Source organism: Lipophrys pholis (genome assembly GCF_963383615.2).
Source record: "Lipophrys pholis genome assembly, chromosome: 8".
Classification (NCBI taxonomy): domain Eukaryota; kingdom Metazoa; phylum Chordata; class Actinopteri; order Blenniiformes; family Blenniidae; genus Lipophrys; species Lipophrys pholis.
In genome coordinates, this window is record NC_137630.1 from 24,982,010 (window position 1) to 25,009,321 (window position 27,312).

The 27,312-nt window shown below is 42.0% G+C and overlaps 3 protein-coding genes across 7 annotated transcripts in view; 1 reads left to right on the forward strand and 2 right to left on the reverse strand.

Moving 5' to 3' along the window:
* Positions 1–11,902, reverse strand: part of pacsin1a (protein kinase C and casein kinase substrate in neurons 1a) — a 38,360-nt gene extending 26,458 nt beyond the window's left edge. The window contains exons 1-2 of the mRNA XM_080468936.1: positions 11,569–11,902; positions 4,520–4,590 (exon numbers count right to left, since the gene is read on the reverse strand). The gene's annotated coding sequence lies outside the window, so the exon portion shown is untranslated. The remainder of the gene's footprint in view (positions 1–4,519; positions 4,591–11,568) is intronic.
* Positions 11,903–15,536: 3,634 nt separating this feature from the next.
* Positions 15,537–19,699, forward strand: smim29 (small integral membrane protein 29). The gene is made up of 5 exons (XM_080468545.1): positions 15,537–15,598; positions 16,014–16,331; positions 16,453–16,478; positions 16,566–16,671; positions 18,220–19,699. The coding sequence occupies exons 2-5, from the start codon at positions 16,224–16,226 to the stop codon at positions 18,286–18,288; spliced, it is 309 nt and encodes a 102-aa protein (XP_080324671.1). The 5' UTR covers positions 15,537–15,598; positions 16,014–16,223; the 3' UTR covers positions 18,289–19,699.
* A 58-nt stretch (positions 19,700–19,757) lies between these two features.
* hmga1a (high mobility group AT-hook 1a) lies at positions 19,758–26,338 on the reverse strand. Of its 5 annotated transcripts, none has more exons than XM_080470531.1 (5): positions 26,261–26,338; positions 25,195–25,299; positions 24,136–24,216; positions 22,816–22,872; positions 19,758–21,998 (listed from the first exon to the last, which is right to left on the reverse strand). In XM_080470531.1, the coding sequence occupies exons 2-5, from the start codon at positions 25,276–25,278 to the stop codon at positions 21,939–21,941; spliced, it is 282 nt and encodes a 93-aa protein (XP_080326657.1). In that variant the 5' UTR covers positions 25,279–25,299; positions 26,261–26,338; the 3' UTR covers positions 19,758–21,938. The 5 variants fall into 5 exon arrangements, with proteins under 5 accessions (XP_080326657.1, XP_080326654.1, XP_080326656.1 ...); XM_080470528.1 differs by having other exon boundaries at positions 25,180–25,299; XM_080470530.1 differs by lacking the exon at positions 26,261–26,338 and adding an exon at positions 26,002–26,078.
* Between the last annotated feature and the right edge of the window lie 974 nt (positions 26,339–27,312).

Genomic DNA, 27,312 nt, shown 5'->3' on the forward strand with positions numbered 1-27,312 from the left:
TTTTTCAAGATCTTTAAGGGTTAATGTGTTGACAAGTACATCTTGATGTTGCACAAACAAGCATAGAAAACTACCACCTGAGAAATGAGCAAATAGCTTATTTAAAACTTCCTGAGACGATCTCAAGTGCAGCTGAACAAAATTACCTTTGTGAACGCAACACTTCTGGATCACAGTTTCCACCTGCTGAAGTGGAGCATCGAGTGAATAAAATGACCTTGATTCAGAATTTCAGTTGAATGCCTTAAAAAACGCAGGTTGGGTTTTTGCTGCTGCTTCTGCTTATGATGAAGCTCGTTTTTCACGTCACATAAAGAGGTGAAGACAATGCCGTCACTGTGAAAAGCAGCGGTGAGCTTGCATGTTTTGATATGAGGCTATTTTGTGCGCGACAGAGAAAGCGGAGGTAGCCTCGAGCGCAGTGTGAGGCTGAATTTAAGTTATAGCAGGAGATACTGACATCCTGACAGTGACGACATGCTGACGACTTTGTCAGACTTATTAAAGAGCATGAATGTAACCAGCTGGCTGGATGTCCTCCCTGCCTTTGTGATTTGTAGATATTAGGAGCTTTTATGGCTAGTCTCTTTTCAATTCAGAATCACAGTTGTAGTGTGAGGGCTCCCTTTTCACATCGAGTAAATGAGTAATGCATTTTTGTCATTGGTAAAGAGAAACATTCATTACTTTTTTAAAATAGCAGTCCTACTCAGGATACATTGAAGGTGTTTAGCATAATGTTTAAGATGTTCTTTAAAACAAGTTCTCACTGCAATCACTACATTTTCACTGAATATCCCACAGGATTGCTGATTGGTTCATATGTGTGTCCATGTTGAATGAAAACAGGAATCTTCTGAAATCTGTAAATAAAAACGGTGATGTTGAGATTTGTGCCATTCACATCAGAAACATACAGCTTGGACAAAAATATTTATCAGTCCCGGTGACAAAACCATCAACCAGGCTCATTGTGTGAGCTTTTTTATTTGAAGAAATAACAGCAAACAATAGAAATGTCATTTATCGTTATTATGTTTGCTAAAGAATGAGTCACTGCTACTGTTAAAGGATGATATATATATATATATCATCCTGAGTGGGATCGTGAATGTTGTGCTCTAATGTTTTTGCAAACTACTGAATACATGTTGACAAATTTCTAAATCATAAACTTGATGATCTTATGAGCCCTCGGAGCTACAATGGTTAAGATCTACGACTTAAATGATTTCCCATCAGGGAAAACAAGAAGTATGAATCTTTGCTATAGGTAAATAGGATTATAGTGGCCGGAGAGTGGCCACAGATTACAAACAACCACACCCAGATATATGTCACCTCAGCGTGCAGATGGTAATCACCTTACATCCCTATTTATACCCACCCCTAATACCCAGAGGCCATTTAGGCAGAGGAACAGTCTCACTCTTTCATTTGCCCAGCGAAGGAACACCACGCAGATCTAAAACCTAAATCAGGCTTTAAAATCGGCCACCATTGACTGTTAGAAGGTGGAACTCAGTTAACGTCACCACTGAGACTCTGGTCCAATAATACTAATGAACAACTCAAACCAAAAAGAATTTGTGTAACTTTTAGTTGTTTCCATACACTCCTTCAGCTTGGCTCGCCGCGCCATGTTTATCTGGAGCTGTCTTGTTGAACGGCCAGTTTGGCTTGCGGAGCAATGGATGGTTATGCCTTTTTGTGAGCCAATGAAATGCTGGTGGTAGCTAAATAAAGGAGAAAGAAAATTAAGGAATTATGGACGAAAAGAAATGTCTTTATGTAAGACATGTCTTTAAGAAGCCACCAGTCTAATCTGGCACACCATCCTGGCTGGCGCCGTGAGGACGCAGTGATCGACTGTACATCTGAAGTCCAGTTTAACAGTAACTTTAGCAGTGTTTGGCTTTATTTATGCAGTAAACTAATGGAAAAAACTAAATACAGATTTTATTTAAATATGCATGTTTTCTGTGAGTTTGCACCCTAAAGCCTCCAGCTCACTGTGGGATTTTAATGGTGTTAGAAGTTAATTACTTGCTACAGTTTCTGACAGAAATTCATAAAAACTGTATATTTGACGGCACATTTTCACTCTTACAATCTATTTATTGCTGGTCATGAGAATATCTTGTATCTTATACATCATCTACATACTAAGAAAGAGTATTGGGGCCACTGAAGAAAAAAGAATTTGGAGGTTAAAAAATAAAGAAAAAAAGTTGAAAATCAATGTCAAGATTTTTTTTGGGGGGGGGGGGGTTGAAAAAAACAAAAACAATCCCTCATCCTCATCCTCATCCACTTCAGAAAAAGTCAAAAATCAAACTCGAGATTTTCGAAATTTTTTTAGTTTTTTTGATACAACATGGAGACGTCTGTTCATCCCTCATCATTTTGTGAAATCCCATTAAATCACTTAATTCTGACTATATAGGGTTGCTTACTGATTATGGACATCTGATTTTACACAGGATTTCCTTGTTTAATAATAATACATTTTATAGGCACCCCGGGATTGGGGGCTATGTCCCTCGTACTCGTAGAGCTGCAGGCTGCAGAGTCCTAATACTGATGATAACGACACTGCGTTTATGAGCTGAAGCCTGTTCTGAAGCATCTTTTCACCACTTCATTAAACCGCCTGCAATGCATTTTGTAGAAGCAGTCACATGTGGATGAACGTTTCCACTTTTTCTGAAGCTCATCAGGGTTTGTTTTTCCTAACCTCCAATTGTTTTTTTTTCTTCAGAGGGCCTAATACTCTTCCATAACATACAAGCCAGTATTGTCTGAAAATAAATAAAACCAGCTGTTTAGTAGCATTCATGTACATGGGAAAGAGCTCGGTGTGGGAAGGTGGATGTTTCAGCTCCTTGGGAATCTGAAAATCTTATTTTGATGCTGCGCTTGTTTCGCTTTGATCGGATCATTATTTTCTGCTGTTTTTCTAGTCATTGTTAGTCAAACCTAGTCATCGCAGTAGCAGCGTCTCAATCGCCAACGCTCGCCGGTGTAAGTCATGAGAATACAGATATTAGGTCACAATCAAAGACATTGCCAAGATCTTTCATCTGCGAACATTCCTTCCTTTGATCATCGAATACGTCACTGATTTATGAGCTGTTGAGCTGATGCAATGCGAGACAATAAATGTACTGATGTAGGAAAAAGGACATTAACTTGTGGTTTTCACTAAAATAAATTATAAATGATTCTCGACTGTATTCACACATAAATATAACTATAGAAATATAGTTTTATATCACTATATAATTCCATGTTGGGAGTATTGAAAGGGCCCGCTGGTGGTGTTGTGGTGAGCATTCTTGCTTCATAGCGAGAATGTCCCCGGTTTGGGTTGTGGCTTTGCTTACACGTAGAAGCCTTCCTATACCGAGTTTGCATGTTTTCCCTGTTTGTGTTGTCCGTTTTCTCCAATTACTCTGGTTTCTTCCTACAGTCCAAAGTAATGTGTTTCAGGCCAACTAGTGCAAATGTGGATGCGTATGATCCACTCTGTGATGTGATGGTGAGGTGGAAAGATTGATGGAGTAATAAAAACTGGCAATTTTTTTTATTTTGTTATGATGCAGTTTGATCACATATGTTATAACTGAAGACTTCTAGCAGGAACTTACATGATGGCAATATAATAATGATGGATATGATAAAGCACCAGCTTCCTCTGTAGTATAGTTCCTGCCCCCCTTTGAGCACACTTTGTTTACCAATAAAACCTCTTCCCTATATTCCTCTGACCCAGCTTCTTCTCCCGGCTCAAGCTGCACAGGATCCCCGGAGGAGCATTTCTGAACTGGGCCATCTTGTTCTGATCAGCCCTATTGCATCCACAAACAACAGTTTGTGCTCATCAAACAGCTGCTTAACCTCCCTGCTGCAGGGAAACGCAGTCGTAATGCCCGCGAAACAAAGAGATCAAACCGGGAAAAAGAAAAATCAATAACCACACAAGAGTTATCATTATTCCCTGTGAGACCTGGAGAGCTGCTCCTGGTGAGATTGTGGAAGTTCCACAATTCCAGATGTCTTGTAAAAATAAAAATGAAAAATATTATATTTGCAATTCCAGACACAACAAACGAGTCGATTCAGTCTATCAGCGGAGGGAAAAGCAACACTGCAGCGTCACAGTAATATTCTGTGTGACGATAATCATGCAGTAAGCACACATGTAGAGTGTAAACCTCCTCGAGAACAATCCAACACGAGAGACTCAATAAGCAATGAAAACAACCTGCACTTAAAGTGATCCCCGCGACAGAGCAGGACACGCTCATGAAATATTAACACACGCTGACAAAGAGCTATTAATTAGCCTGAAGTTGTGCATTTGCCCTTTATAAATAATATCTAGACCACTGATAAAAAAAGGTGTATGGCCGTGCAGACGCCCGACGTCGTCCATCTGTCCATCCCTGCTCAGCTTCAGACTCGAGCAAACAACATGGTTTAGACAAACAAACAGAATAAATGGGGGGAGACTCACCTTCTCCTCCAATAGGAGGTCAGGTTTCCATAAACCTTAGGGAGAGCCGTCGGTCCCCTGCAGGAGATCACCTGTGAAAGAAAAGCAGGAGTCGTTGGGGTCAGTCTTCAGAAACACGAGGCGCCCGCAAGTTAAAGTGCTGCTAGTTGCTCTAAATGGGAATCTGAAGGGAAATCAGCCCAGCATGTATCCAAACATCAATTATCTTCTCAGAAGCAACGACATGAGGAGATTAGTCGAATTTGTTATTTTGTTTTAATCTGTCACAGTCAAAGAGAGATTAGTAAACTCTGACTCCGTGGGAAGTAAGAAATGTGATTTGTGCTTCAGTTCTTTATGCATAAATACAGTAGATAATCCTGATTAATTTTGGATAAAAGTAATGAACTTGTTTGCATGTGTTTAAATTCAGTGAGAAATACACTTCATACTGAGGTTTGAATGGTTTTCGAGCAGTTTGATGCCACAGACAACTGAAATTCACTATTTTTTCCCCCTCCAACATCTGACTACAACAGATGTGTGAAACTAGCAGCCTGCGGGCCACATGCAGCACTTCCTGTCCCGACGCTGTGCAGCCTGTGAGCCAATTTCCAAAAATGGTGACGGGAGAAGGTAGGTCATTCTGTCAGACTTGAACCAGATATCAGATGGAAGAACTCCTCAAACACTGAAAAACCAACTGCAAGGCTGCACAGTGGTGCGGTTGGGGCCCTTTCTGTGAGGAGTTTTGCATGTTTTTCTTGGTACTCTGGTTCCCTCCAACTTAAAAAAAAAAAAAAGGTTAGAGGCTAAATGCGCACAACCCTAAATTGGATAAAGTGGTTTCGGAGATGGATGGAAATATGAAATGTATGATTCAGTTCACTGACATACAGTGAGCCTATTCCATTGAATCAGTAGGCGTAATACTTATTAGGGCTGCACGATATTAGGTAATTATGCAATAATGGTTACAATGATTTACAAAAAAATGGAAGACATTTAGCCTTCTGGTAGAGAAGATGACACTTTATCCTTCATCGTTCATAACAAGATTGTGCATATGCAGCCATTAAAGCACGACCAGTTGAATTTCTAACCATTGGGTTTCCTCACTGTAAACACTGAAAGAGCTTGATGACATGAAGAATTACCACAGGATCATGGGAATTGTTGCCCCATTGTCATAAACAACCATCATTCTTGATGATCATCATCCAGAAAATGAAAAGAATGTAAAATCATGTTCCTAAATGGCAGAATGGGTTTCACAATGAGTTTTGTCGTCATCAAGGGGAACAACCAAACTGTTGAATCTGACGTACGATTGTTCAGTTATCTGAGTCAGTTTGAAAAGTCGATATTATAAGGTGACCTAATAGGATAACTAGTTATAATGAAAGAATTTGAAAACATTTGGGATAATGTAACAAAAAAAAAAAGAAAAAGGGCTCAGTTGTTTTTTTTGTCAAAGTTTAATGGTAAAAATGTAACATATTCTATCTTTAATACCTAAAGACACATTGAAAACACTAATAATGCTCCTTCAATATTGTGGCACATCAATTTCATGAATCAAAATAACATTTTTATGTGTTTGAGAGTATATTCAGTGGACAGCGTCACTTTTCCTGCATAAACAACTGCCCTCCTATTCATTGCTTTTATAAGTTGAAGTTATGGAACATAAACAGAAAGACCATGAAACTACTGTGCGCAGCTGTACGGTCAAACATGTGGCAGATTTTGATCATCAGTTAAAATGCCCAACGTTTCCAGATTAAAATTTTTCTTATGGAGAAATGGCAGCTTTCATCTGCTCCGTCATATAATTAGGAATGAAAATTACTATTTGTCTTCAGCTTTCTGGGCAAGTGAGGATTGAAAAACATGACTTCACCCTCTTGTTCAACGCATTACAAAAATTAGGTGAGCATCTGCATCATAGCATCAAACATCCATCTTGTCTTTAATGTCGACACATTCAGTGCAGGATGGTAATGAACCCAGGATGAGTTTAATTCAGTGTAATCCATGTCTGCATTTCCGGTCATATATGGAGCGTGACTGTATCGCTTTCTTTGTTTCCTCCTCTCTTCTCTCACCCACGGCCTGTGCTGGCCTGGGCACTTCAGATAACAAATGGGTGGACCGATTTTCAGGCAGAACCGCCATGAAGCAGCCCACACATCATATGCAACAACCGGAGAAGCGACAGCTATATGTGAGGCCCCACTGTGGCCACGTCCAACCGATTCGGGTATGAATTTCCTCTGAAAATGCTGAGTCATGCTCAGTTTATCCTGCTGGTGTTTTTCATCCATGCATCAGGAGGAAAGAGGGGATTGTTAACCCCCTAATATCTCCAATGAGATTATCAGGTGTGTGGAGAGTGCATGGATGCAACATAGGGAGAATATGGAAACTGCACAGAAAGACAATTTGAACCAAGGTCTTCTCACTGATTGGCACCGCTATTGAGATTGCTAACCGCTACACTAGTTTCATTTCCTCAACACTAAACCCTCCAATCATACTTCTGCTTTCTGTGTGGAGTCTGCATGTTCTTCCTTTGAGTGTATGATTTTAGTCCAGATACTCCCTTTTCCTCCCACAATTCAAAATCCTACATTTGCAGGCATCTAATGGATGTGTGTGTGTGTTTGTCTGTCTACATTTGTCCTTTGATAGACTGGAAACCTGGAGATCTTCAATGTATGTAAATATTTTAGGATTAAATTAATATTTGTGTCTCTCTTGGTTAAAACAGTGCATTATTTTGGCTCTGCAATGGTTAGAGGGATATTTTCATTCATTTCTAATAGACTGTTTTCTTATTATTTCACAGACTAACAATTAATTGAAGAAATTTAAGTACCAAACCAGTTTTAACACTTATATACACTGAAAATCAGATTTAATAATTCAAATAAACATGGAATCATTCAAAACAAAATGAATGGAATTGTCATTGAAACGCAGAGGGAAGGAATTATGGCATTTTAAAGACTATATAATAAAAAGTTTGCAAATGTAAAGACTATCACTGCCAAACAGCAAACAGAAGCTGTGTATCTCTCAGAGTATAAGCCCATGAGGAACACACCCTCTAGTGTTCAAAGCTGTGACCTCAGATCACTGCACTCTCTGACTGAAGCGTAAACACATCAACAAACCCGCTGATCCTGACATTTAACTATTCACATCGGTGTTGATCAAAACTGCAGTGATTCATCCCTTCACCAGGCACACCAGGACTCCATTTTGAATTGCCCAAAAGATCATGACACACAGAGTCTGTGCTGAGCCACAATAACAAAGGTTTTTTTTTTTTTTTTTCCCGTTCCAGAGAAGATAAATACTGACATGTTGTGATGACAGTGCAAGAAAGGTAACAGGTATGAGGAACTTAATATTGGTCCTCTAAAAAGGGATGTACTTTTTGAGTAATAAAAGGGAGAAATGTTGTTAAATGTTGAATGTCAATACAATACACAGGATTTCGATTTGTTACTTTAGTGTGTGAGGACGAGCCCCCATCATCACCAATATCCCAGCAATTTATTGCTCAATGCTTGACTCATTTATCACATTCCAAGATATAATTCACTGAATATAGCTGGGCACTAAAAACATTTACTCTTCTTGTGCAAGTTGAGAGTCTTATTCCTCGTCTGTTAAGATACGGTTTTGCATGAACGCTCATGTTAGAACTTTTATCTGTGTAAGGATTGTATTGAAAACTTACACTTATTTGTTGTAAGCGTAATCATGATTGCTTCTCAAAAGATTAAAATTGAAAAAAGTCCTGTTGGGAAAAGACAACACCCTGACCCCAAGTGTCTATTGCTGCTGCACCTTCTCCCTGAAGCTCTCTGGCGCCCCCTCTCTGTGGAGGTATGCCCTACACTCTCAGAGAAACTGCTTTTGTTGATTTCAGTTTATAATCAGTCGTAGAAAGGAATGAAACAGCAACTTTCTTTCTGCGGGGTGAAAGGCACCGCAGATGTTTTTCTGATGCTCTGTACCATCATAAATCTCCCACCAAGGATAAAGTCTTCCCCGTGTGTGTCCTCCTCCTCACTGAAAGAAATGAGACACTCCGGCTGCCCTTCAGACTCCCCTGTTCTTACATTGCCTCCTTTTTTAACACCTTGTCACACAGCACTATCTCCTCCTTTAACAGAGGAGCAGCAGCCTTTAACCCTTTCATCAGCAAGGAGGGTTTGAAATAACAAAACAAGTAAAACAAATGAAAAAAACAGCCCCACTCTTTCACACATTGTCCTCTCCTCCTCGCACATGATGTCCCACCATCACCCAAGATTAACAACAACAAAAAGGTCACCAACACAGACAAGCGCCACATTCCCTCCACGTGAAATGTGCAGAGGGAGATGGAATCCGATCCAAGTAAAACCTCCTCTGGACTATGTGGATGCAGGTTTGCATTTCATTCCAACAACCTGCACCGGTAGTTACTGTATTTAGTCTTGATTCACTGTGTGACACATGTTCAAAATGAAACATGTGACAGAAGAACATCTCCTCTAAAAACAAATTGCTTTTGGGTGCAAAGTGATATTACTCTATTTTAATTATAGTATATTGCCCATTAATCCTTCATTTGCTGTCTCCTTTGGTTTAACTCCCACTCATCACAAGAGCTCCACCTATTTTAGTTATCTAACATTAAAGAGAAGAACAAAACAGCAAATGATAACCGCTTTCACTGCAATGCATCTCATAAATCGCACGCTAATGTTAATCCTTTGCTATCCTGGACGTGGATGAAAAGAAACCAAGTTGAAGAGATTAAAAAGCAACTAAAAAGTATTACAGTTTCACCTCCAGGGTTTAAGCTTGTTGTGGTCAGCGTTCCTGTTGGTAAATAATGTCCACATAGTGACTATTCTATTAACGCTTGTGGACAACCACAGATCGAGTCGGCGGTTAAGTGAGTGTATGTCATAATTAAATACTGATGACATGCTACACCACAATCAAAAGCAAAACCAAGCCAAGCATTAAAACTCAAAATCAACACTGCAGCAGACATAATGTGAGGAAATCACAAAGGCAGAGAGAGGACGTTGTATGACTTCATTAAAAGCTAAAATAACAAAACAAAAATGAAGATACTCCTGGGACTCTGCTTTTCTCTATGATACTTTGATAAACACGAAACTCTGACATCTGGAGACATATCAATGTACCAAATTCAGGTTAAATTCAAGAACAAACCCGAGTATGAATCATGGTGAAGCTACACATAAGCCATGTTAAATGTGGGCAAACAGTAAGACAGCACAGTAAGATTAAGTTTAAAAATGGGCCTGAATTTGGTCATGTAGGCTTATGATCTGTGGTGCAAAAACAAAACAAAACACACAATTCAGTGCATAAAATTGATAGATTGCGATAGAAGAACATTGAAAAAAGACCTCTTTACTATAAATGGTTCAGTGTGTTGGGACCTCAACCTTCATATAGATAGACAGACAGATTGTGATTACTTAAGAGTTTCCGGGCAAGACACTTTCAACTTGTCTCTGCAGAGAAGAGTGAGGACTCCGCTAATAAAAAGCATGTACACTTTAACTTCCCTTTCCACAGCACAATTGGATTACAACCCCGACAGTATCATCGTCTCCTCTCTGCAGCCCTGTGTTGCTCTCTTGGGGGCACCTTGGCTGCTGACAGACACGCTCTCCAGCAAACAGTGAATTCAGCACCAGGGACAGCTCCACAAAAAAAAAAAATAGAAAGCCTGAGGCAGACATGTGGATTGTCATCTGCTACCACCAGAAACACAAATAATAAAAGATGTAAGGTAAAAACAAACAAACACTGAATCCATTTGAAGAGACACTCTGCAGCATGTTTTGACACAAGATACAAGCTGCAAGGTTTGGGGACGTAACGCCCCAGCTTCCATGAAGCCGCCCCCCTTGAAACACATCATCATCATCACCATCCTCATCATCATCATCATCACAGCAGCTACCATTTCTTCTTGTGTCTAATGCATAAAATGTGGCTCCTAAACAGTTTGGTCAGCTGGATGTCTGTTTGAATTTCAGCTGTGGAGCAGATTTGATGAATGATTAAGGGACCACATGCACCTAATCCCGTGTAGAAAACAGGATGCTCCTCCTCTGTGGCGCTGCTGGTTTGTCAGAGGAAAAACAATGACGCTAGAGATCGAGATGGCTCTTCGCTCTGCTGTGACAACCAATTACATAACGTCAGAGCCGAGAGCTCTCGCCAACATCCGCGTCCATTTTCACCCAGAAATCCTCAAAAACCCAGACCAGGCCGCCTCCTAACTGCTGTGTTGCTGCTTTTGCGCCAATAAAAACCCATCATGTAGATCAATCTGCAACCATTACGACTTCTTTGATCGACACAGGTCAGACTCCAAGTCTTGTTTACGCATTCGGCACATGGAAATGACCATAAAATGGCAATCCTCTCTTACTCATGGCCACCATCACCACCGATTATAGTACTTTTAACAATACTCTTCCTTGCCACATCCCTTAGTTTTGATTATTTTGTGAGCAATGTTTAACCATTACTAATAATTTCAATGCGAGGTCACATTTGTCCATCCTGACGAATGGAGGAGCAATAGAAACCGCTGCATGGGGCAAACATCCCCCCGCACCAGCTCATAATTCACCCAGAGGCAATCAGGTTAATGTAGACAGTACAAAACCCACACACGACGACTCAATAACATAGTCCGTGTTTGCAAGTAAAACGTGCACTGGTGATTCAAGGTGATGCAAGATGGTATCTGCACCCTTGGCACACGGCGATACATCATGTAAAATGACGCATGCATTATTCAAACTCGCTAAAGTGTTCTCCGTGTTCTCCGAATCTGCAGTATACTTGTTCGGGCTCGTAGCAGAGAGAGGAGGAGACATCATCCAGGACGAAGGGAAAGACGATTCCTTTATCCCTCCGTCGCCCTTTGCTTAAAAGGATGCTCGGCTCCTCTTTCCTCCAGTGCAGCAATGTGGCATCAACACGGAACAGACGCACGCAGACTCACTTACCAGAGATGCTGCCGCTGATGCCGCTGATTTTGTGTGCTACTACCCGTCAGCCTCTGCTGCAAATTATTCAGTATTTTCCCTTGCACTGACAGAAGGTGACCCTGCGCTCGCTGCAAGACTCTGCATCCACCAGATCACGATGCGCGCAGCAAGGGGGAGCTCCACAGCACAGGCGTGCGTCAGGGGGATGGCCCAGCGTTTCCTTTCAATGGACGACCGATGCACGGGAACGAATCAGATCATGGAACTTGGACACACGCGTTTTTTTTTTAAATTTTATTTATAACATTCTCCCAACTAACATCCAGAAACCAAGAGCAGCTTTTATAGAAGCACCTACATGTATAAATGTGGGGGGGAGGAAAAAAAAAAAAAAAAAAAAAAAGTAATTTTTTTTTTTTTTGATCAGAATTAAATACTTCAGTGCATTATATTTTAGTGTGTATAAAATTATTTTCTAACGTATGACATTTGTGAAACATAACGTGCAATTCAAACACGGGGAGAGCCCCAAATGTGACTTCCACTTCCCAACCAATAGGCAGAGCAGATGGCCGGAGGAGGCGTCCCCCTGCTTTCTTATAAGGCCCGCCCAGGTTTGCACTACACTGCAGGGGAGGGGGATGGAGTGTTTTTGTCCTTTGGCTGCCTAACAGGCCTACTGACTCATCTACTGTTCCAAGCACATAAGACAGATCTTGTTCACCTGCTGATTTGAGTAATTTCACACACAATTTGTACCAAAGTCTTCTCTAAATTACATAATACGTCAACATATAGGCCAAAACAATCGGGAGCGCCATAGTGAGCATGTAGCAACCAGTTCCGGAGAAACAGAATTGAATCTTAATACTTGTTTTAAAATATAGTCTGAATTAAAGGGCATCTCCATCTGCCTTTAAACATTAATATAGGAAATTATATCACAGTCAACTGAGCTGGTAAGAAACACTTCAACTGTCAAACCTGAAAACATTAGTATCTGGTTTTTTCCAGTCAAGGTCCTTTAAGCTCTCGTGAGGAACAACGCGCCCTGATAAAGCCTTTCAACAGCCAAACAGGCTGAAGGAGGGTAGGTGTTTGTGCAGTGCAGACGAGGTCGTCTCGGAGACAGATCACCCGGAAGCTGGTTTTGGTTCGACTCTGGTGACTCTGTTTGAAGGATATAATTAAAATGCTATCAGTAGAAACTGTTTATTTACCACTGCAGTCAAATGCGAATACACAGCCTTTGCAGCATCAGAGCCAGAGTTGAATAGTTTCTGTTGCGCATTCACACAAAAATGCACAGATATGAGCTGGCTGCTTATCCGCAAACCAACAGTCATTTCATACAGATGATTTTGATCCTAATCAAGGTCTAAATCGTGTATAAAAAACAAACACCCAGATCCCATGAGTGAAAGATGAGAAATGAAAGATAAGGAGACACTATGCAGTGGCTAGTTAACAATGTCCTTTGTTCAAGTCTGATTCTTCTGTGTGGAGTTTGTGATTTCTGCCTGTGAGTTTTCTCCTGGCTGTCTGGTTTCCTCCGAAAGTCAGTATGCATGTCGGCTTGAGGTTAACGGGCATTAGTGACCTACAGGTTAGAGAAGCAAGCTCGTGATAAGAGGTTCAGATCCAATGAAAATTAGATGCTGCCTAAAAATAATAACGCAACTCTAAATATACACACACACTATAGACGTGCACTTCAGGTCAACCACTGTAAAAGTGTGTGTCTTTTTGTGTTTAACCTTTGGTAGACTTGTGACGCATCAGGTGCACTTTGGATTCCTCACATTAAACTAGGATCAGCTGAAATGATGACAAAAAAAATAAATCAAAAACTTCGTGCCTTCATATCTCTGCAGTCATAATACACAACCCTGCTCCCTGGAAACCGCTTGCTTATCAAATCAAACTGTCCAGAGGCAATTGTGTGGGAAGCGTCAGTTGTTATATTGTGACATTTAGCTTCACTGATTACCACCATAAAGTCCTATTGGGTTATTTCAAGACAAGTCAGTTTCAGCCGAGTGTCCAAAATGTTTATTGGCACAGGAGATACAATTTCCCCATCAAACAGATTCATCTCAACTCACATTGGCTTAGCGACATCTAGTGGCTATGGTCAGAAAGTACAAAAACAATCAGCAGTACCTATTGTTGATCACATGTATGAATGGCTATGAGGGCATGTATGTGGCAATTTACAGAGAGAATTTCAATTTAAGACACTCACAAGTCTGCAATCTCGAGTTAAATAAAATGTCATTTTCACCTCAAAATAAACTTGTTCAAATGAAAAACAGTACCACCATGTCTTCACACTGAAATTTATTACATATTATTACAATGTGAAAATAATATTTTTGCCGTTTTATTTTTCGAGCTTAAAATATCCAACACAGACAGAGAAAACAAAAGTTGCAAAGTGGTTGCAACATAAAAACAATTTTGGATCAATAACTTTCATAGTTTATTATCTTGTATGCATTACCTTACAGTCACAGACTTCAGACAGAGCAGTACCAACAGGTAAGTTCATTTGCTCTGGTAATTCCACATAACAGACCTCAGAGGATGAGCAAAATCACACCAAAAGCAATATTAACGGAAAATAATGACATACAGATCAAAAACACCATCAAATGACTTGTCATTACTGAATCTATCGGTAGAACTGCACTGATTCGGCACAGTATGGATGCAGAGGTTGTTGTAGTCTTAAGGTTTGAAGTTGATATCAGTGATATGCACCAATACCTTTGTGATGCATCATCCAGCCATTACACAGGAGCATCAAGTAATGTTGCAGCCGGTCTCTGAGTAAAAGGCCTAAACACATGAAAATTGTGACAAAGTTCAAGCATCCGTTGCAGAGAATTATTTGTCTACTGCCATTCAACTACATATACAGTATATGACTGATTATTGGCAGATACAACTTTAAATCATCAGCATAACAATGGAAGGCGATTCCAGAAGAATGCAATATCTGACCCACCACTGTCATATAAAGAGAGAACAGTTCAATTCAATTCATCTCGAGGCACGTTTGGCGACTGTGAAAAGAGAAAAAGTCCCTTTTAATAAGAAGAAATGGCAGAATCAGACTCAGAAGTTGAGACCTTCTGCTCTTCCGTTTGAGCTTAGGGGATAGAAGGAAATAAAAAGATAGGACAGGCGGGTTGTGGGGAGGGATTCAAACACTGCTTCTAGAAGGGCAGCAGGGATTAAAACCCTGATTTAGGTTTGTAATACATATGCTTGTCGAACTCCAAACACAACAAGACAAATCTTTCATAATAATTGAGGAATTCATATCTTTCGATGACTGGAGCACTGACTCGGGACACCGTAATTAAAAAGAATAGTCAAGCAAAATACTGTGATCCAAATGTCTTAAAAAACAAACAAAAAACAAGATGCCGACTCTACGTAGCAGATCACCTCCTTTGTAAGTGCCGTTTGTCATCCCCCTCAAATAACCCGATATCGATATTTTCTTTTCTTCTTAAAGGGACCATATAATACAGCTTTTTAACACTTGTACATGGGTCTGGTGGACCAAAAGACATTGTATTTCAAAGTTTATTGACCCCTAATCCAGCTTTTGCTTAATTTTCATCCATTTGACTATTGGATCATATGAACTGCATTCAGAATCTGCTGTGTTCTTGGTGGTTGCTGTAATTTTGAAAATATGTATTTTACTATCTCTCACACACACACACACACACACACACACACACACACACACACACACACACACACACACACACACACACACACACACACACACACACACACACACACACACACACACACACACACGATAAAATGGGGAAAAAATAAGCTTTAAATTAGAATCTGCTGAAAATAAATATTGATCAGTGTTTCCGCTGCTTTTATGTCTGAGTTTTCCGGCGGAAGTGGTCTGGCAGAGTCCCACTACTGTGACGCTTTTATTTCGATAGTTTCCGGTACGGAAGTGGTCTGGCAGAGTTCCACTACTGGAGGAAGAGGCTCTGCATAATTTACAGTGAGTCACTTTTCTTTCTTTTTTACTGAATTTTACCACGACACGGCTCGTGCTTCTGTTTGTGTTTGTTGAAAATGGACCTCGTCGGGACGCGGGGAGTTTGCACCGTTGTTATCGTGCAACTTGCCGTGCGCAGCTAACGGTAGCTGTGTTGACATATAGCTAGTACTGGGCTTTTTTAACCGCCGATCAAGAGGAAGAGGAAAGTGAACCATTCACAGTTACACTTGATCGGGGGAGATTAAGCTGGTAAACTGATAAACCGGCCGACCACGGGAGAAAGGGGGCTTGCTAACCCCACACATTGATAGCAACCGTCGCTCCATGTTGTGATTTCAACCGCAGCGGGACTCCTCCACTTTCCCATGTTGCTCCCGACGTGTTGCGAATGTCTTTTCGTTCCGTGTCCCTTCAGATTTCCCTCAGATTCTCCGCTGATTAGAGAGCACAGCGAGACCATGTGGAAGTCACATGAACGATGAGGCGTAAACAACAAGGGGGCAGTTCCAGGAGCCGTCCGCTGCACGCTGTGAGCCACAGGGAGGAAGGAGGAGGAGGAGGAGGAGGAGGAGGGTGACCTGTCCCGTCCCACCAGGGTCCCCCACTTACACCCTGAACATTTAGGATGAACAGCACCACTCAGCCCCCTCCCGTCATTGATGGGGATGTGGCAGTCAGCTATGTCTTGGTGCCATTCTTTCTAATAACCATCATTGGGATAGCTGCGGCTGTGGTAAGTTATTACAAATGCTGGCTGTCTTTTCAAAATTCACTCCTAAAGAAATAAAAGCAATTGCATCACAGCAAGGTCGAAACTGAAAGATCTACTCATGCAACTTGTCTTTTCCTTTCAGATCATGTATATTCGTAGGAAACGGAGGTAAGAATACATGACACATGCTGGCCGTAACAGCTTTCCTGTTCAAGTGTGATGTGTTCAATTACTCACACACGCTCACTTCCTCAGAATCGACAGACTCCGTCATCAGCTGCTACCGGTTTACACGTACGATCCGTCGGAGGAGCTTAACGAAGCTGAACAGGAAATGTTATGGAGGGAAGAGGACACGAGGGTTTGTGCACACATGTTTTTAAAGCTTTTTAAAACAAACTTTATATATTCGGTGCAGCGTCTGCAATTATGCGGACCCCTTAGAGACTGGGTGAGGAGCTCAGTCACCAGGGAGGAGCTCGGAGTAGAGCCGCTGCTCCTCCACATCGAGAGGAGCCAGCTAAGGTGGCTCGGGCATCTTTTCGGATGCCCCCCGGACGCCTCCCTAGGGAGGTGTTCCGGGCATGTCCCTCCGGTTGGAAGCCTCGGGGCAGACCTAGGACACGCTGGAGAGACTATGTCTCTCGGCTGGCCTGGGAACGCCTTGGGGTCCCACCAGAAGAGCTGGAGGAAGTGTCTGAGGCGAGGGAAGTCTGGGCATCCTTGCTTAGACTGCTGCCTCCGCGACCCGGCCCCGGATAAGCGGAAGAAAATGGATGGATGGACTTTATATATTCCAATGTGGGTTTTACGAACCCAGCTATGCTGTATTCAGTGACCACATTTCCTCAAAAGACCATGTGAAAACCTGCCATCTGGTAACAGGTTCCGAGTTGCACCATTCAGTTTAAGTAGTAAAGCAGTTCCTCATTTTCATGGGTACTTCCTCTTCCAGATTACAACACATTAAAATGAGTAGTAGTATTTCTCAGACATTTACAACAGTCATTTAGTTTGTCTCCAGTTGATCACAATGGCTCCAATATTCTCTATCAAATCAGGCACGGTTATCAATCAGAGAAGTCCTCGAAGGTTCACAGATGTCAGAGTGCTTATACACTTACATGTTTTGTGCTTTGGAAGTCTCCACAGACGTAGAACGGCAGGGAAAAGTTGAATTCTGAAGTGTTTCATCAAAGCTGGGGTTTGGAGCCATTTCCAGTCGAGACTGTGCGACAGACCATCGCACACCTGCAGCTACTTTAGTTTCACCAATTAACCTTGGGATTGTGGGAGGAGGCTAGAATACCTGGAGAGAGCGTTCACAACCCGCCACACAGGTCTTGGGGCTGTTTGCTATTTGGCCACGTAAAATCCATTTAAAAAAAACAACAACACACATTTGCATACACGTGGTTCAGTGCTTAACATATGACAGGATTCCCTTCATCATCAATTCCAACATTTTGTCCCCACGACTCCTACATTAAACTTTTCTTTAGTGTTCCCAGCAGTCCTCAAGTTGTGTGTATGTACTTAAACCTGAGAACCACTAGGTGGCAGTGTTGGCTATCTGTGAAGGTTTATCCCGTCATCCAATTGTGAGGTTACGTGACAATATATTGAAATGGTCTGCCCACAAATACTGCAAAACATTAAGTTTATTCACGACCTCTTTACTAATAAACTACAAAGAGAGTGAATGTTTTATTCTCGAGCCTTCATTTTATATTTAATGAAGTTTGAGATACATAAGTTGTATAATTTTGTCATTGAAGAGCAAATACGTCATCTTGGCTCGTCATTAAATTTCCCCCAACATCTTTACACATTGTTATGTCTTAGTTCTGCTTCTGACAATGGTTTTGTTAAAACTAACCTGACCTCATGCTGTATTTTATGTCCTCAGATTGTGCAAGGCTGGGCAAAAAGTTATCAACAGCGAAGACCTCTTCTGACCAAAGACGTCACAGCGTGAAAACAAAAGACAACCCTCTTCCACTGTAATCAGTCATTGTTGAATTCATGCACAATCCTTTTCTCTTTTCTCTTGTGTTTTCTTTGCTGTCATCCTCTGAGGACATTAACAACAAACAAGCATTTCTACACCTCCGGTATTATCATGTACTGATGGACTGTTGAGTTGTGAGGTTCTTATGCCAAAGCCTGTGTGCCTGACAGTCGCAGTACCTTCAACTTATTTATTAGAAATTATTTATTCGATCATATTTTGACTGCGGTGTTTGGAGGGGCAGAGGATGCAGGTTTCCTGTAGCTTTTACTCTTTTGTTTACAGTCGCGATGTGTGGGCGATATGTGGCGAGCAGTAATGTTCCTGTGGGTTGCAGGAGGCATCTGTACCATGTGTGGTGAGGCTGTGAATGTTGTGCACTAGTTAAACATAAATGCTCCTGTTGTTTGTAATCGCTGTTTATTTTGTGTGTGTGTGTGTGTGTGTGTGTGTGTGTGTGTGTGTGTGTGTGTGTAGGTTGTTTCGTGTGGGTTTAAAATATGGTGATGAAATTCCAACACTGAATGCAAATACTTCCAGAGTTTTGCATTCAGTGCGTCTTGTTAGTAAAATAAACCTCTAAGGTCTGGCAAGTTACTGTTATTTTAAGCTTCAACTGTTGTCTTTGGTTTTAATTTACTTGGAGAATGAAGTAACTGTCCCTTGAGTCACATCTTTTTGCCGTTTAGCCAAATCCTGTGACTCTTATCAATGGTATGAAAAGGAACGAAATGCCAGATATGGAACTAAATAACACCAGCCCACTCATCCAAAAATGAGCGGTGACTAGTACCCAAAATATGTCCTGTCTGTAAGGCATGGCACCAGCAAATTTACCTCCAGCTTAAGAATATGTTCAAATGGATGCCATAGGTCTGACTGTATAAAGCACTCAGGAAGTCTGTTTTCTCTCCTTTCTTTAGGAATTTTAACCTCTCCTGGCCTTTATTTGTGAATGTACAGTGAGAATAAGACTGTTTGCCCCTGAAGGGGAAACGTCACTCAATTCAACCGTTGATATATTGTAAGGAGCCGCTGATGCTCAAATGGGATGTTGTCTGGTATGACATCTGGAGGTGCTTTAACCCTACGTGTAGATGTGTCACGCTCTGAACATGTCCATGTATTCCCCTGTACTTTCCTCCCCATCCCATTCTTGATTTTCTATGCACGAGTCATTTTTCTAATTTGGTGACAGACCTACATTTAAGCTGGGATGAGTGATTTGCACTGGCAAATTGAACAAAGATGGCCCTTGATTTCAGGTTACACAACTACTGATGTTATTTTGGCAGCACCGTTATTGATGTTTCTTCAGACTGTTGCTTGAAGAGACTGAGTGAAACACTGAATATGAATAAAATCGTTACGTCTTTTCTGGTGGCTCGTTGGTTTGAAAAGAAAAGAAGAAAAAAAAAAAGCACACGACAGCGAAATGACAAAGAAAATTCTCTTTATTGACCATTTCTGATACAAATTGTTGTAGGGCACCATAGAAATATAGACATTGTACATTTATATACGGTGTACATTAAAAAGAATGACCCATCCTATTGAGTTTACAGTATATAAAGTCAACCGATGTGATGTTTTTATGTAAAATGACATAACTGTTGACAGAAGTTGGGAGGGAAAAAAAAAAAAAAAGACATGTAATGACCGTTTGTATGAGTATGGTGAGGGTGGCTGTGTGTGGTAGTGCCAGACACACGGGGAGAAGAGGGGAGGCAACAGAACAATGGAAAGAGCGCCCAGTCTATCACAAACACACAAAACATTTGTCCATGAAAAATCTGAACCGACATTTCAGTGCACCAGAGGAATTAAACAAACAAAAAAAAAAGATAAAAACACACCTGCTAATCTACCACAGTCAGCGAACACAGGCGTCAAGCTGACAGGTCTCCCTGACTTGCTTCACACGTTTATATTAAACAACAAAAAAAAAAAAACATGTCTGAAAACTCAGGTACGGAGCCAAGCTGTGCTGTAATTTACACAATCACACACTTAATTTCTCAGATATCTTGTTACAGTCAGGTTTTTTTTATTTTATTAAAAGAAAACAACTTTGTAATAACGACATCTTTCCAACCCATGCCAGAGGTTACAGTTTCAAAAACATAGTTAAAACCAGTTAAAATGCATTTATATATGGTAAAGTAAGCAGTTGAGTGAGGTATGAAAATCCCAGGCCTTGTCTCGCCTGTTTGCAGTTTTCCGGGTTTTGTAACTGAGGTTGTAGCAGCTTAGGTGTGTGGAAAAACCCAGTTAAGTGGACTGTGACCGCAGCTTCCCTGACACTTAAAAAATACACAAACATTTTGTTTCTGTAGCAGACAGCATAAGGACACACATCTTTAAAAGACTAAGAGAAGAAGAAGAGAAAAAAAAAAAAGTTATTTACTGTACTAAGTGATGACAGATAGACGAAGCTGTAGGTGAAGCCATGAGAGCCAAGATGGAATGGAAATAAAAACGTACAGCCCTGTGGGATAGAAGTGCTACCAACTATCCTGTGATACAATCAAACTCCTTGTTTGACCAATTGCAGTTTTGCCTTACGACTGATTGAGCGAGCGCCTGGAAAACCGAGGAGACGCGTGAAGACAAAGACGCCAATGTAACAGCATTTTGTAAAAAGCTCCCTGAAGAAACGACACTGATGACCGTCAGCCTAGAACTCTGCCAACCCTATCCTTAAAAACACACGAGATACCAAAACAATCGAGTTTTAATAAAAACCATGGAAAAAAAAAAAGCAGCACACTCATGTTTTTTGAAAATAGTATGTAACCAAAATTAAAAGGAAAAAAAAAAAAAAAAAGCGATCCTGATGACTAACGATACACTTTACATCTCCCCGCTACGCGCCGAGGACAGGGAAAAGTCTATGAAAACCAAACTGTCCTACAGGAAGAGGGAGAATGGCGGTAAAGATGGTTCTGCCGTCTAATTGGAGGGGTCAGGTATGCAGATTAAACATGAGTGGGGGGGGGGACACCTACCATCAGTCACCTTATTCTCATCCTAATCCTGAAGCTCAACTCCATCTATAATTTGATGCAAAGGTTAGGTCAACCACTTCACACAAACACACACGAAAATAAACAGCAAGTATCGATAAAACTCACTTTTGTCCAGTAAAAACAGAGAGAGAGAGAGAGAGAGAGAGAGAGAGAGAGAGAAAGAGAGAAAGAGAGAAAAAAATCTATATGCCCTACCATCTCAGATGCGGGTACAACAAATAAGTAACACTAAGCGGAGAAGATGTCCTACGAACCATCTTTAGAGGGGGGAAATAAGCAGATACGTCCAGGCTCCGTGGAGCACGCTTTTGTTTTTTTTGTCCAGTATAAAAGACTTATGACATGTAGAGAAAAGGGCTGTTTATCGTTCGTGTAATTCTTAGACCTATGTTTGAACAGGTCCATCATTTTTATCCAGTGCTGTTGCATGATAATTGTACTGTGTTAACCCTCCCTCCCACCCTCAGGCGAAAAGGGCGGGCTATTGTCGTGAACAGTGGTCATGTGGTGGCACTGGTGAATGGAGATGCAGCCCAGTTCTGGTTAACAGTAAGTCAGTATGTTGAGTGAGGTAGCATGCGCTGTGAATTACTGGTCCTCTTCCTCTTCCCCCTCAGATGATTCCTGGGCTGCCTTCTCCTCCTTCTCCTGCAAGAGAATCAAAGGGGGGGAAAAAAAAAAAAGAAAATAAACAAAAATAAAAAGGCTTCAATGTACACCCACAAGGAAAATGCCTCTGAAGCACCATCAGTGCAACAATAGCTTCCTGTGATTCATGGCTCAAGGTGACCGTTTTCACTTTCAATAAGCCGCAAGTACCGACATGAAAACATACAAATGTTATTAGAAATCTTTCTGATAAACCACTATGGCATGAAGAACGCCCAGGGGAAGGGTGAGCCATCTGTAGTGAACAGTGACTCATGAGCGGTGGTGAGTCACGGTGAGGTATCCTGCTCTCTGCACTCTCGCCTTTTCCTCCGCTGCCCAACATCTCCATTCATAAAAACAAGAGGGCTAGTTAGAGGGGTAACTTTGGGTCATTCCCTTTCTGTGACTAATGCGATCCAGACTTTTTCTTTTTTTTTTGGAGCACGCCCTAACCACTCATGCACATGACTGAATGTTACTACAAGACCGCAATTTTTTTTCTTCCCAATATTAAAACACGAGACTAATTGTTTTTTGCTGCTAAAAAAAAAATAAAAAAAAGGAAGCAAGCTAAAATATTCCTGTGCAAGTCTGTGTCAGAAAGACTCCTCAGGAAGAAATTAGTCTCTCAAACAACAGCAGGGAGTAGGCCACATTGAGCTGTTCCTGACAGGAAGTTCTTGTCTGTTCAAAAGTCTATTTACAATAATGCATTAATTCGGTCAACTGATAGTTGAACTGTAAAGTACTTGTATCCCTTTGTGAAGAAACTGCACAATGATGTTACACCGTTTACCCAACGACAGCTTCTTACCTCCTTCTTGGGTCTTCCCCGGCGTTTTCCCCCTGCAGATGCGGGGGCCGTCGCCTTCTGCAAAAACAAAACACACCGAGGTCAGCAATGGCTGTGGATATTATGTAGTGATCTTACAAGGTCACTGCGCTGGTGATCTGCCCGGCAGAGCCCAAGACTTAGCTGCAGTGGTAAAACTCGGTGCACGACAGCGACTACAGTATAACTCGGGGGCGGTCTACAGCAGACAGGCTGCGTCAGTCTTTTCAGGTTGTAAACGAAGTGACTTGCAATGCTGGTTTACAAAATGCCAACAGTTCTCGGTGTTTGTTTTTTAGTTGCCCAAAAGCAACACAATCTGTTGGTGCGAGCTGTGACGGATGGTTAAAATGCTTTATGTGGGCCTGAAGAAAATTTACGATGGGTGCAAGGGTGGGCGACAATTCCTCCCCCCTGGCTGTGAAGGTTGCAGACCCCCTGATTATAAACAATCCTTATCTTCCGCATTGAGCTGCCTGCAGATGGCAGTAGCAGCTCTGAAATGACACAGATGGAAAAGGGGCATTGGGTTCATTGGCTATTATCTGGAAGGCCAACAGGAACTGCACACAGGGCACTCCAGTTCGCTGGCCACCTGGTCTGAGGCTCAGAGACAGCTGGTGAAACCGAGCGGAGACACAAACCCTCCGCAGCTCAGCGCTCGCCGCTAAAACCTGCATCAATACATGTATGCGCGTTCTGCTCGTCCTCCGTCTGCCTGCCTTTCCCATACATAGCAGCGAAGACGGAGCACACGGGGGAGCCGGAGCGTCGGGGCGAGGGAGAAAATCAGTTGTTGCTATGGAGACGAAAGGCAGAGAAGAACTAGGGCTGTGTGCTGGGTGGGGGGGGGGGGGTGCTTAGTGTCAGCTTGGAAACAGTCTTGCGGCCTCTGCACCTGCACTGCACTGTGCATGACAAGCTGCAGGAAGCTGGAGGACAGGAAGTGTAGGGTGAGCATGACTCAGATTAAAAAAAGAAAAAGAAAAAAGTAAAACAAGGTCTTTACAATGGGAAACCCAAGCCAAGCCATGTCTGACATCTGGGAGGGGAGCTGCTAAATTTCAGCTAACAAATATATCAAAAGTAACAGCAGGAAGTCCGTTTGAGAGGATGGGGTTAGCTACCATTAAATATACATCAGCTGAAAAGGACTTGGGGTTTCGGGGAAAAAAATAAAAATAAAGGCCTCGCGAGGTGGGACAACTACCACCATCACGATTGTCTTTCTCGGCTCAGTAGGCACACTATCTGCTGAAATCAGTTTTGTCTTCATGTGTATGCACACCATGGCCGACTTACTTTGCCCTTGCCGGACGACTTATTTGTGCTGCCCTTCGGCCGTCCTCTGGGCCTCTTTGGAGTGGGGGATCCACTTGGCTCCTGGGAATCATAATCAACACAATCAGGTTAGAAACTGGCGCGCTGCAGCACATCTGCACAGTATTTTGGTGTGTACGACACCTGATTCACTGCATATGGAAGCCCGGCTATTTTCTACTACAATTCTACATGCAGGGGCTTCAGACAGATGGTCTTTCAAGGTCAATGCAACAGGAGCACGCCCCAAAAGCTATTATCAGTCTTTAAAAATACAAATGTCTATATATGACTGGTATGTGCCTCGTCTGAATTGTTGCACAACCACGCCGACAACACCGAAGGGCCCGGAGCGAGGCGAATTCACCAATCTTATTCATTCACGCTGGCGAGTTGTGTCATGGCCGACTCCTCTCCTCTTGAATTTCTAACATGTTTACAACCGCGGCTCTTAGCAACGGGGCAATTCAATAGTAACACACACCCGGCTGAGTGACAGATATACGAGCCACTCTGCGCTCTGACTCTGCTATGTCATCCATTACATGAGGACCAAGGGTGGGTCATGTAGAGGAGGAGGAGTAAGAGGGAGGGGGGGGGGGGTGTTTAAAACCGGTTTGAAGGCGTTGGGTTACAGGTTGCTTACAAACCGGTGGGACACAGGAAGTAAGTCGTAGAGTCATACACTACACTGATAGGCAGTGAGCAAAGGGTCACGAGTGGCATGCTTGCAAGCCTTGATCTGCATTTTTCAGAGTGAGTGAGAGAGAGAGAGAGAGCGAGCTCAGGATATGGATATGCATGAGCACCTCACCTGCTGTGATCTCCACCTGAGCATGCTGCAGCAGATATAAAAAGCTGCAGGATTTGGTTTGTTTACCTGCTCTCATGTCTGATTACACAGGATGTGTCATCTCCTTGTATCATGCTTGCAGTGGTGTGTGTGTGTGTGTGTGTGTGTGTGTGTGTGTGTGTGTGTTTGGAGGGTGGGGTGCAAATCTGGAGAAATAAATGGACTGTACTTACGTCAGAGGTTTTTACCTGGGGCTGCTTACGGGGTCTTCCACGCCCACGCTTCTCTGTAGCCTCCTTCTCTTTCGGCGAGACTGTCCCCTTGTCGCTCATGCTTGCTTCAGCTATTGAGACCTAGGAGATAAATCACACAAGTGTTTTTTTTTTATATATATAATTCTTCCTACAGAGAGCTTGTAGTTCACACAAACATGCACCGGCTATTAAACTCACTGACCGCGACGGCAGTGCACCGAAATGACCGACCTAACCACGCACCGGTAACGCGTTTAACTCAATTAATCCGCGCTTATTTCCAGGTCTATTTCCGTCGCATGTTGTGCCTCGCACAAACAACGGATTTATATAAAAAATAAAATATCGACCTGCACGACTTGGGAGGCAGTTAAACAGCCGCATTAAAAAAAAAAAAAAAAAAAAAATCCTCAGTAAAAAAAGCCGGCGCTCCCTTCCCCCTGCACCGACCGTGTTCACAGGCCCGGCGCGCGGTGCTTGTTGTGGCCTGCGCACGGAGCCCGTCTCACGGCGCGTCTGCACGCCGGAGCCCGGGGAGGGAGCGAGGTCCTCCAAAACACACACAATAGCTGCTGTGTGCTCCTCTACCCTCCTCTCCTGCATGCGTGCTATTTTGTATTTATTTATTTTTTGCATTTTTACTCAAAAAGATAAGCAACCCACCGAGCGAGTTCGCGGCTAAAGCCCGGGCTCCAGCAACAAAAGACGGGCTTCACGTTGCCAGCGTGCAGCCTTCTCATTCACGGAGCTCCGGCTCTGCGAAATGCATGAAAATAAAAACCGAACGCTCCGTGCACTCACCTCAATCGCTCCGGAAAAACCTCAAGTCTGCTCTAAAATGTAAGACGAAATGATTCCTTTTAAGCCTGACTGGTTGTACCCGGTTAAAAAAGCCTTGAACCGATCTATAGGCTACAGCTTTTTATTCGTCAGACAACACACACAGCCCGCCCCTTTAAAAACCCAAGCTCATTCTGCTGCTGTTGTTTTAAAACGCAAGAGAAATTTTAGAATTTAAAAAAATATATATAATTTTTTTTTTTTTTTTTTTTTTATTTACCAACTGGATGAGAAGTTTATCCCAGCGACGTCCAAACCCAAGCACGTGCGTCTCGTCTCCAGCAGATAAAGGAAAAAAGGCGCCAGCCAGGAGGAGTTTTGGGGCAATTTAAAGAGCCGCCCTCATGGGAGCTGAAACACTGGAGGGCGGAGATATGATAAATGGGCCACCAACAGTACTGGAGGAGCCCAGCCTCCCCCACCCCCTCCTCGATCCTCCACATTCTCCAAGTTTCATCACAAAACCGTGCGTAAAAGTTGCGGCATCTACTTTACGCACGAGCAAAATAAAGAATCAGCGCGAGAGCTCTTGGTTTCCTATGTAGCGCACATTTGCTTTAGATCTACATACATACCAGAGTCTCCAGAATGGCGAGTGAACTATGACCTCCCCCAATGTAAACACAAGCTGCCTTGAAGCTCAGAGAGGATTCAAATTCTTTACTTGAGCAAAAGTAACCACACCACAGAAAACAAAGAGGTTTAAGTACCATTACTTAAATAGTAATTTTTTTTAAAATGCAACATGGTTAATAACAACACCATGAATCTATTGAGGTAATGCTCTTAATTACAAACTTGTATTTAGACATATTTGATGAATTTTAGTTTGAATGACTCGATACTAACAAATAAATATGATCTTTGAGTAAATATCTATTTGTAAATGATAATATGTGTATAATAGATCTGTATGTTGCCCTAACTAAAGCCCTAAATATAATAAAGTTTGACGTGAGTACATTTTTTTAATGTAGATTGTATAATGTGAGCTATATCGGGGAAGTTTTCATGCATTAAGAAATACGATTTTAATAGAACATTTGTGGTAACAAAGTTAGTAAATGTGAAGCTTTTACCCAGATGGTTGAGACCAGCTTGTTTCAAATGATTTCTGCATAAAACAATCATTTTATAGATATTTTAATGACCCTTTAGTGTAGTCGTCTTCATGGTTTCTAATTGCTCTTGCATTACTTTCGAGTGCTGTTGGATGTTTAGAAATTGTTCTTTTTTCGAGAACATATTATGCCATATATTTCACGACAGTAT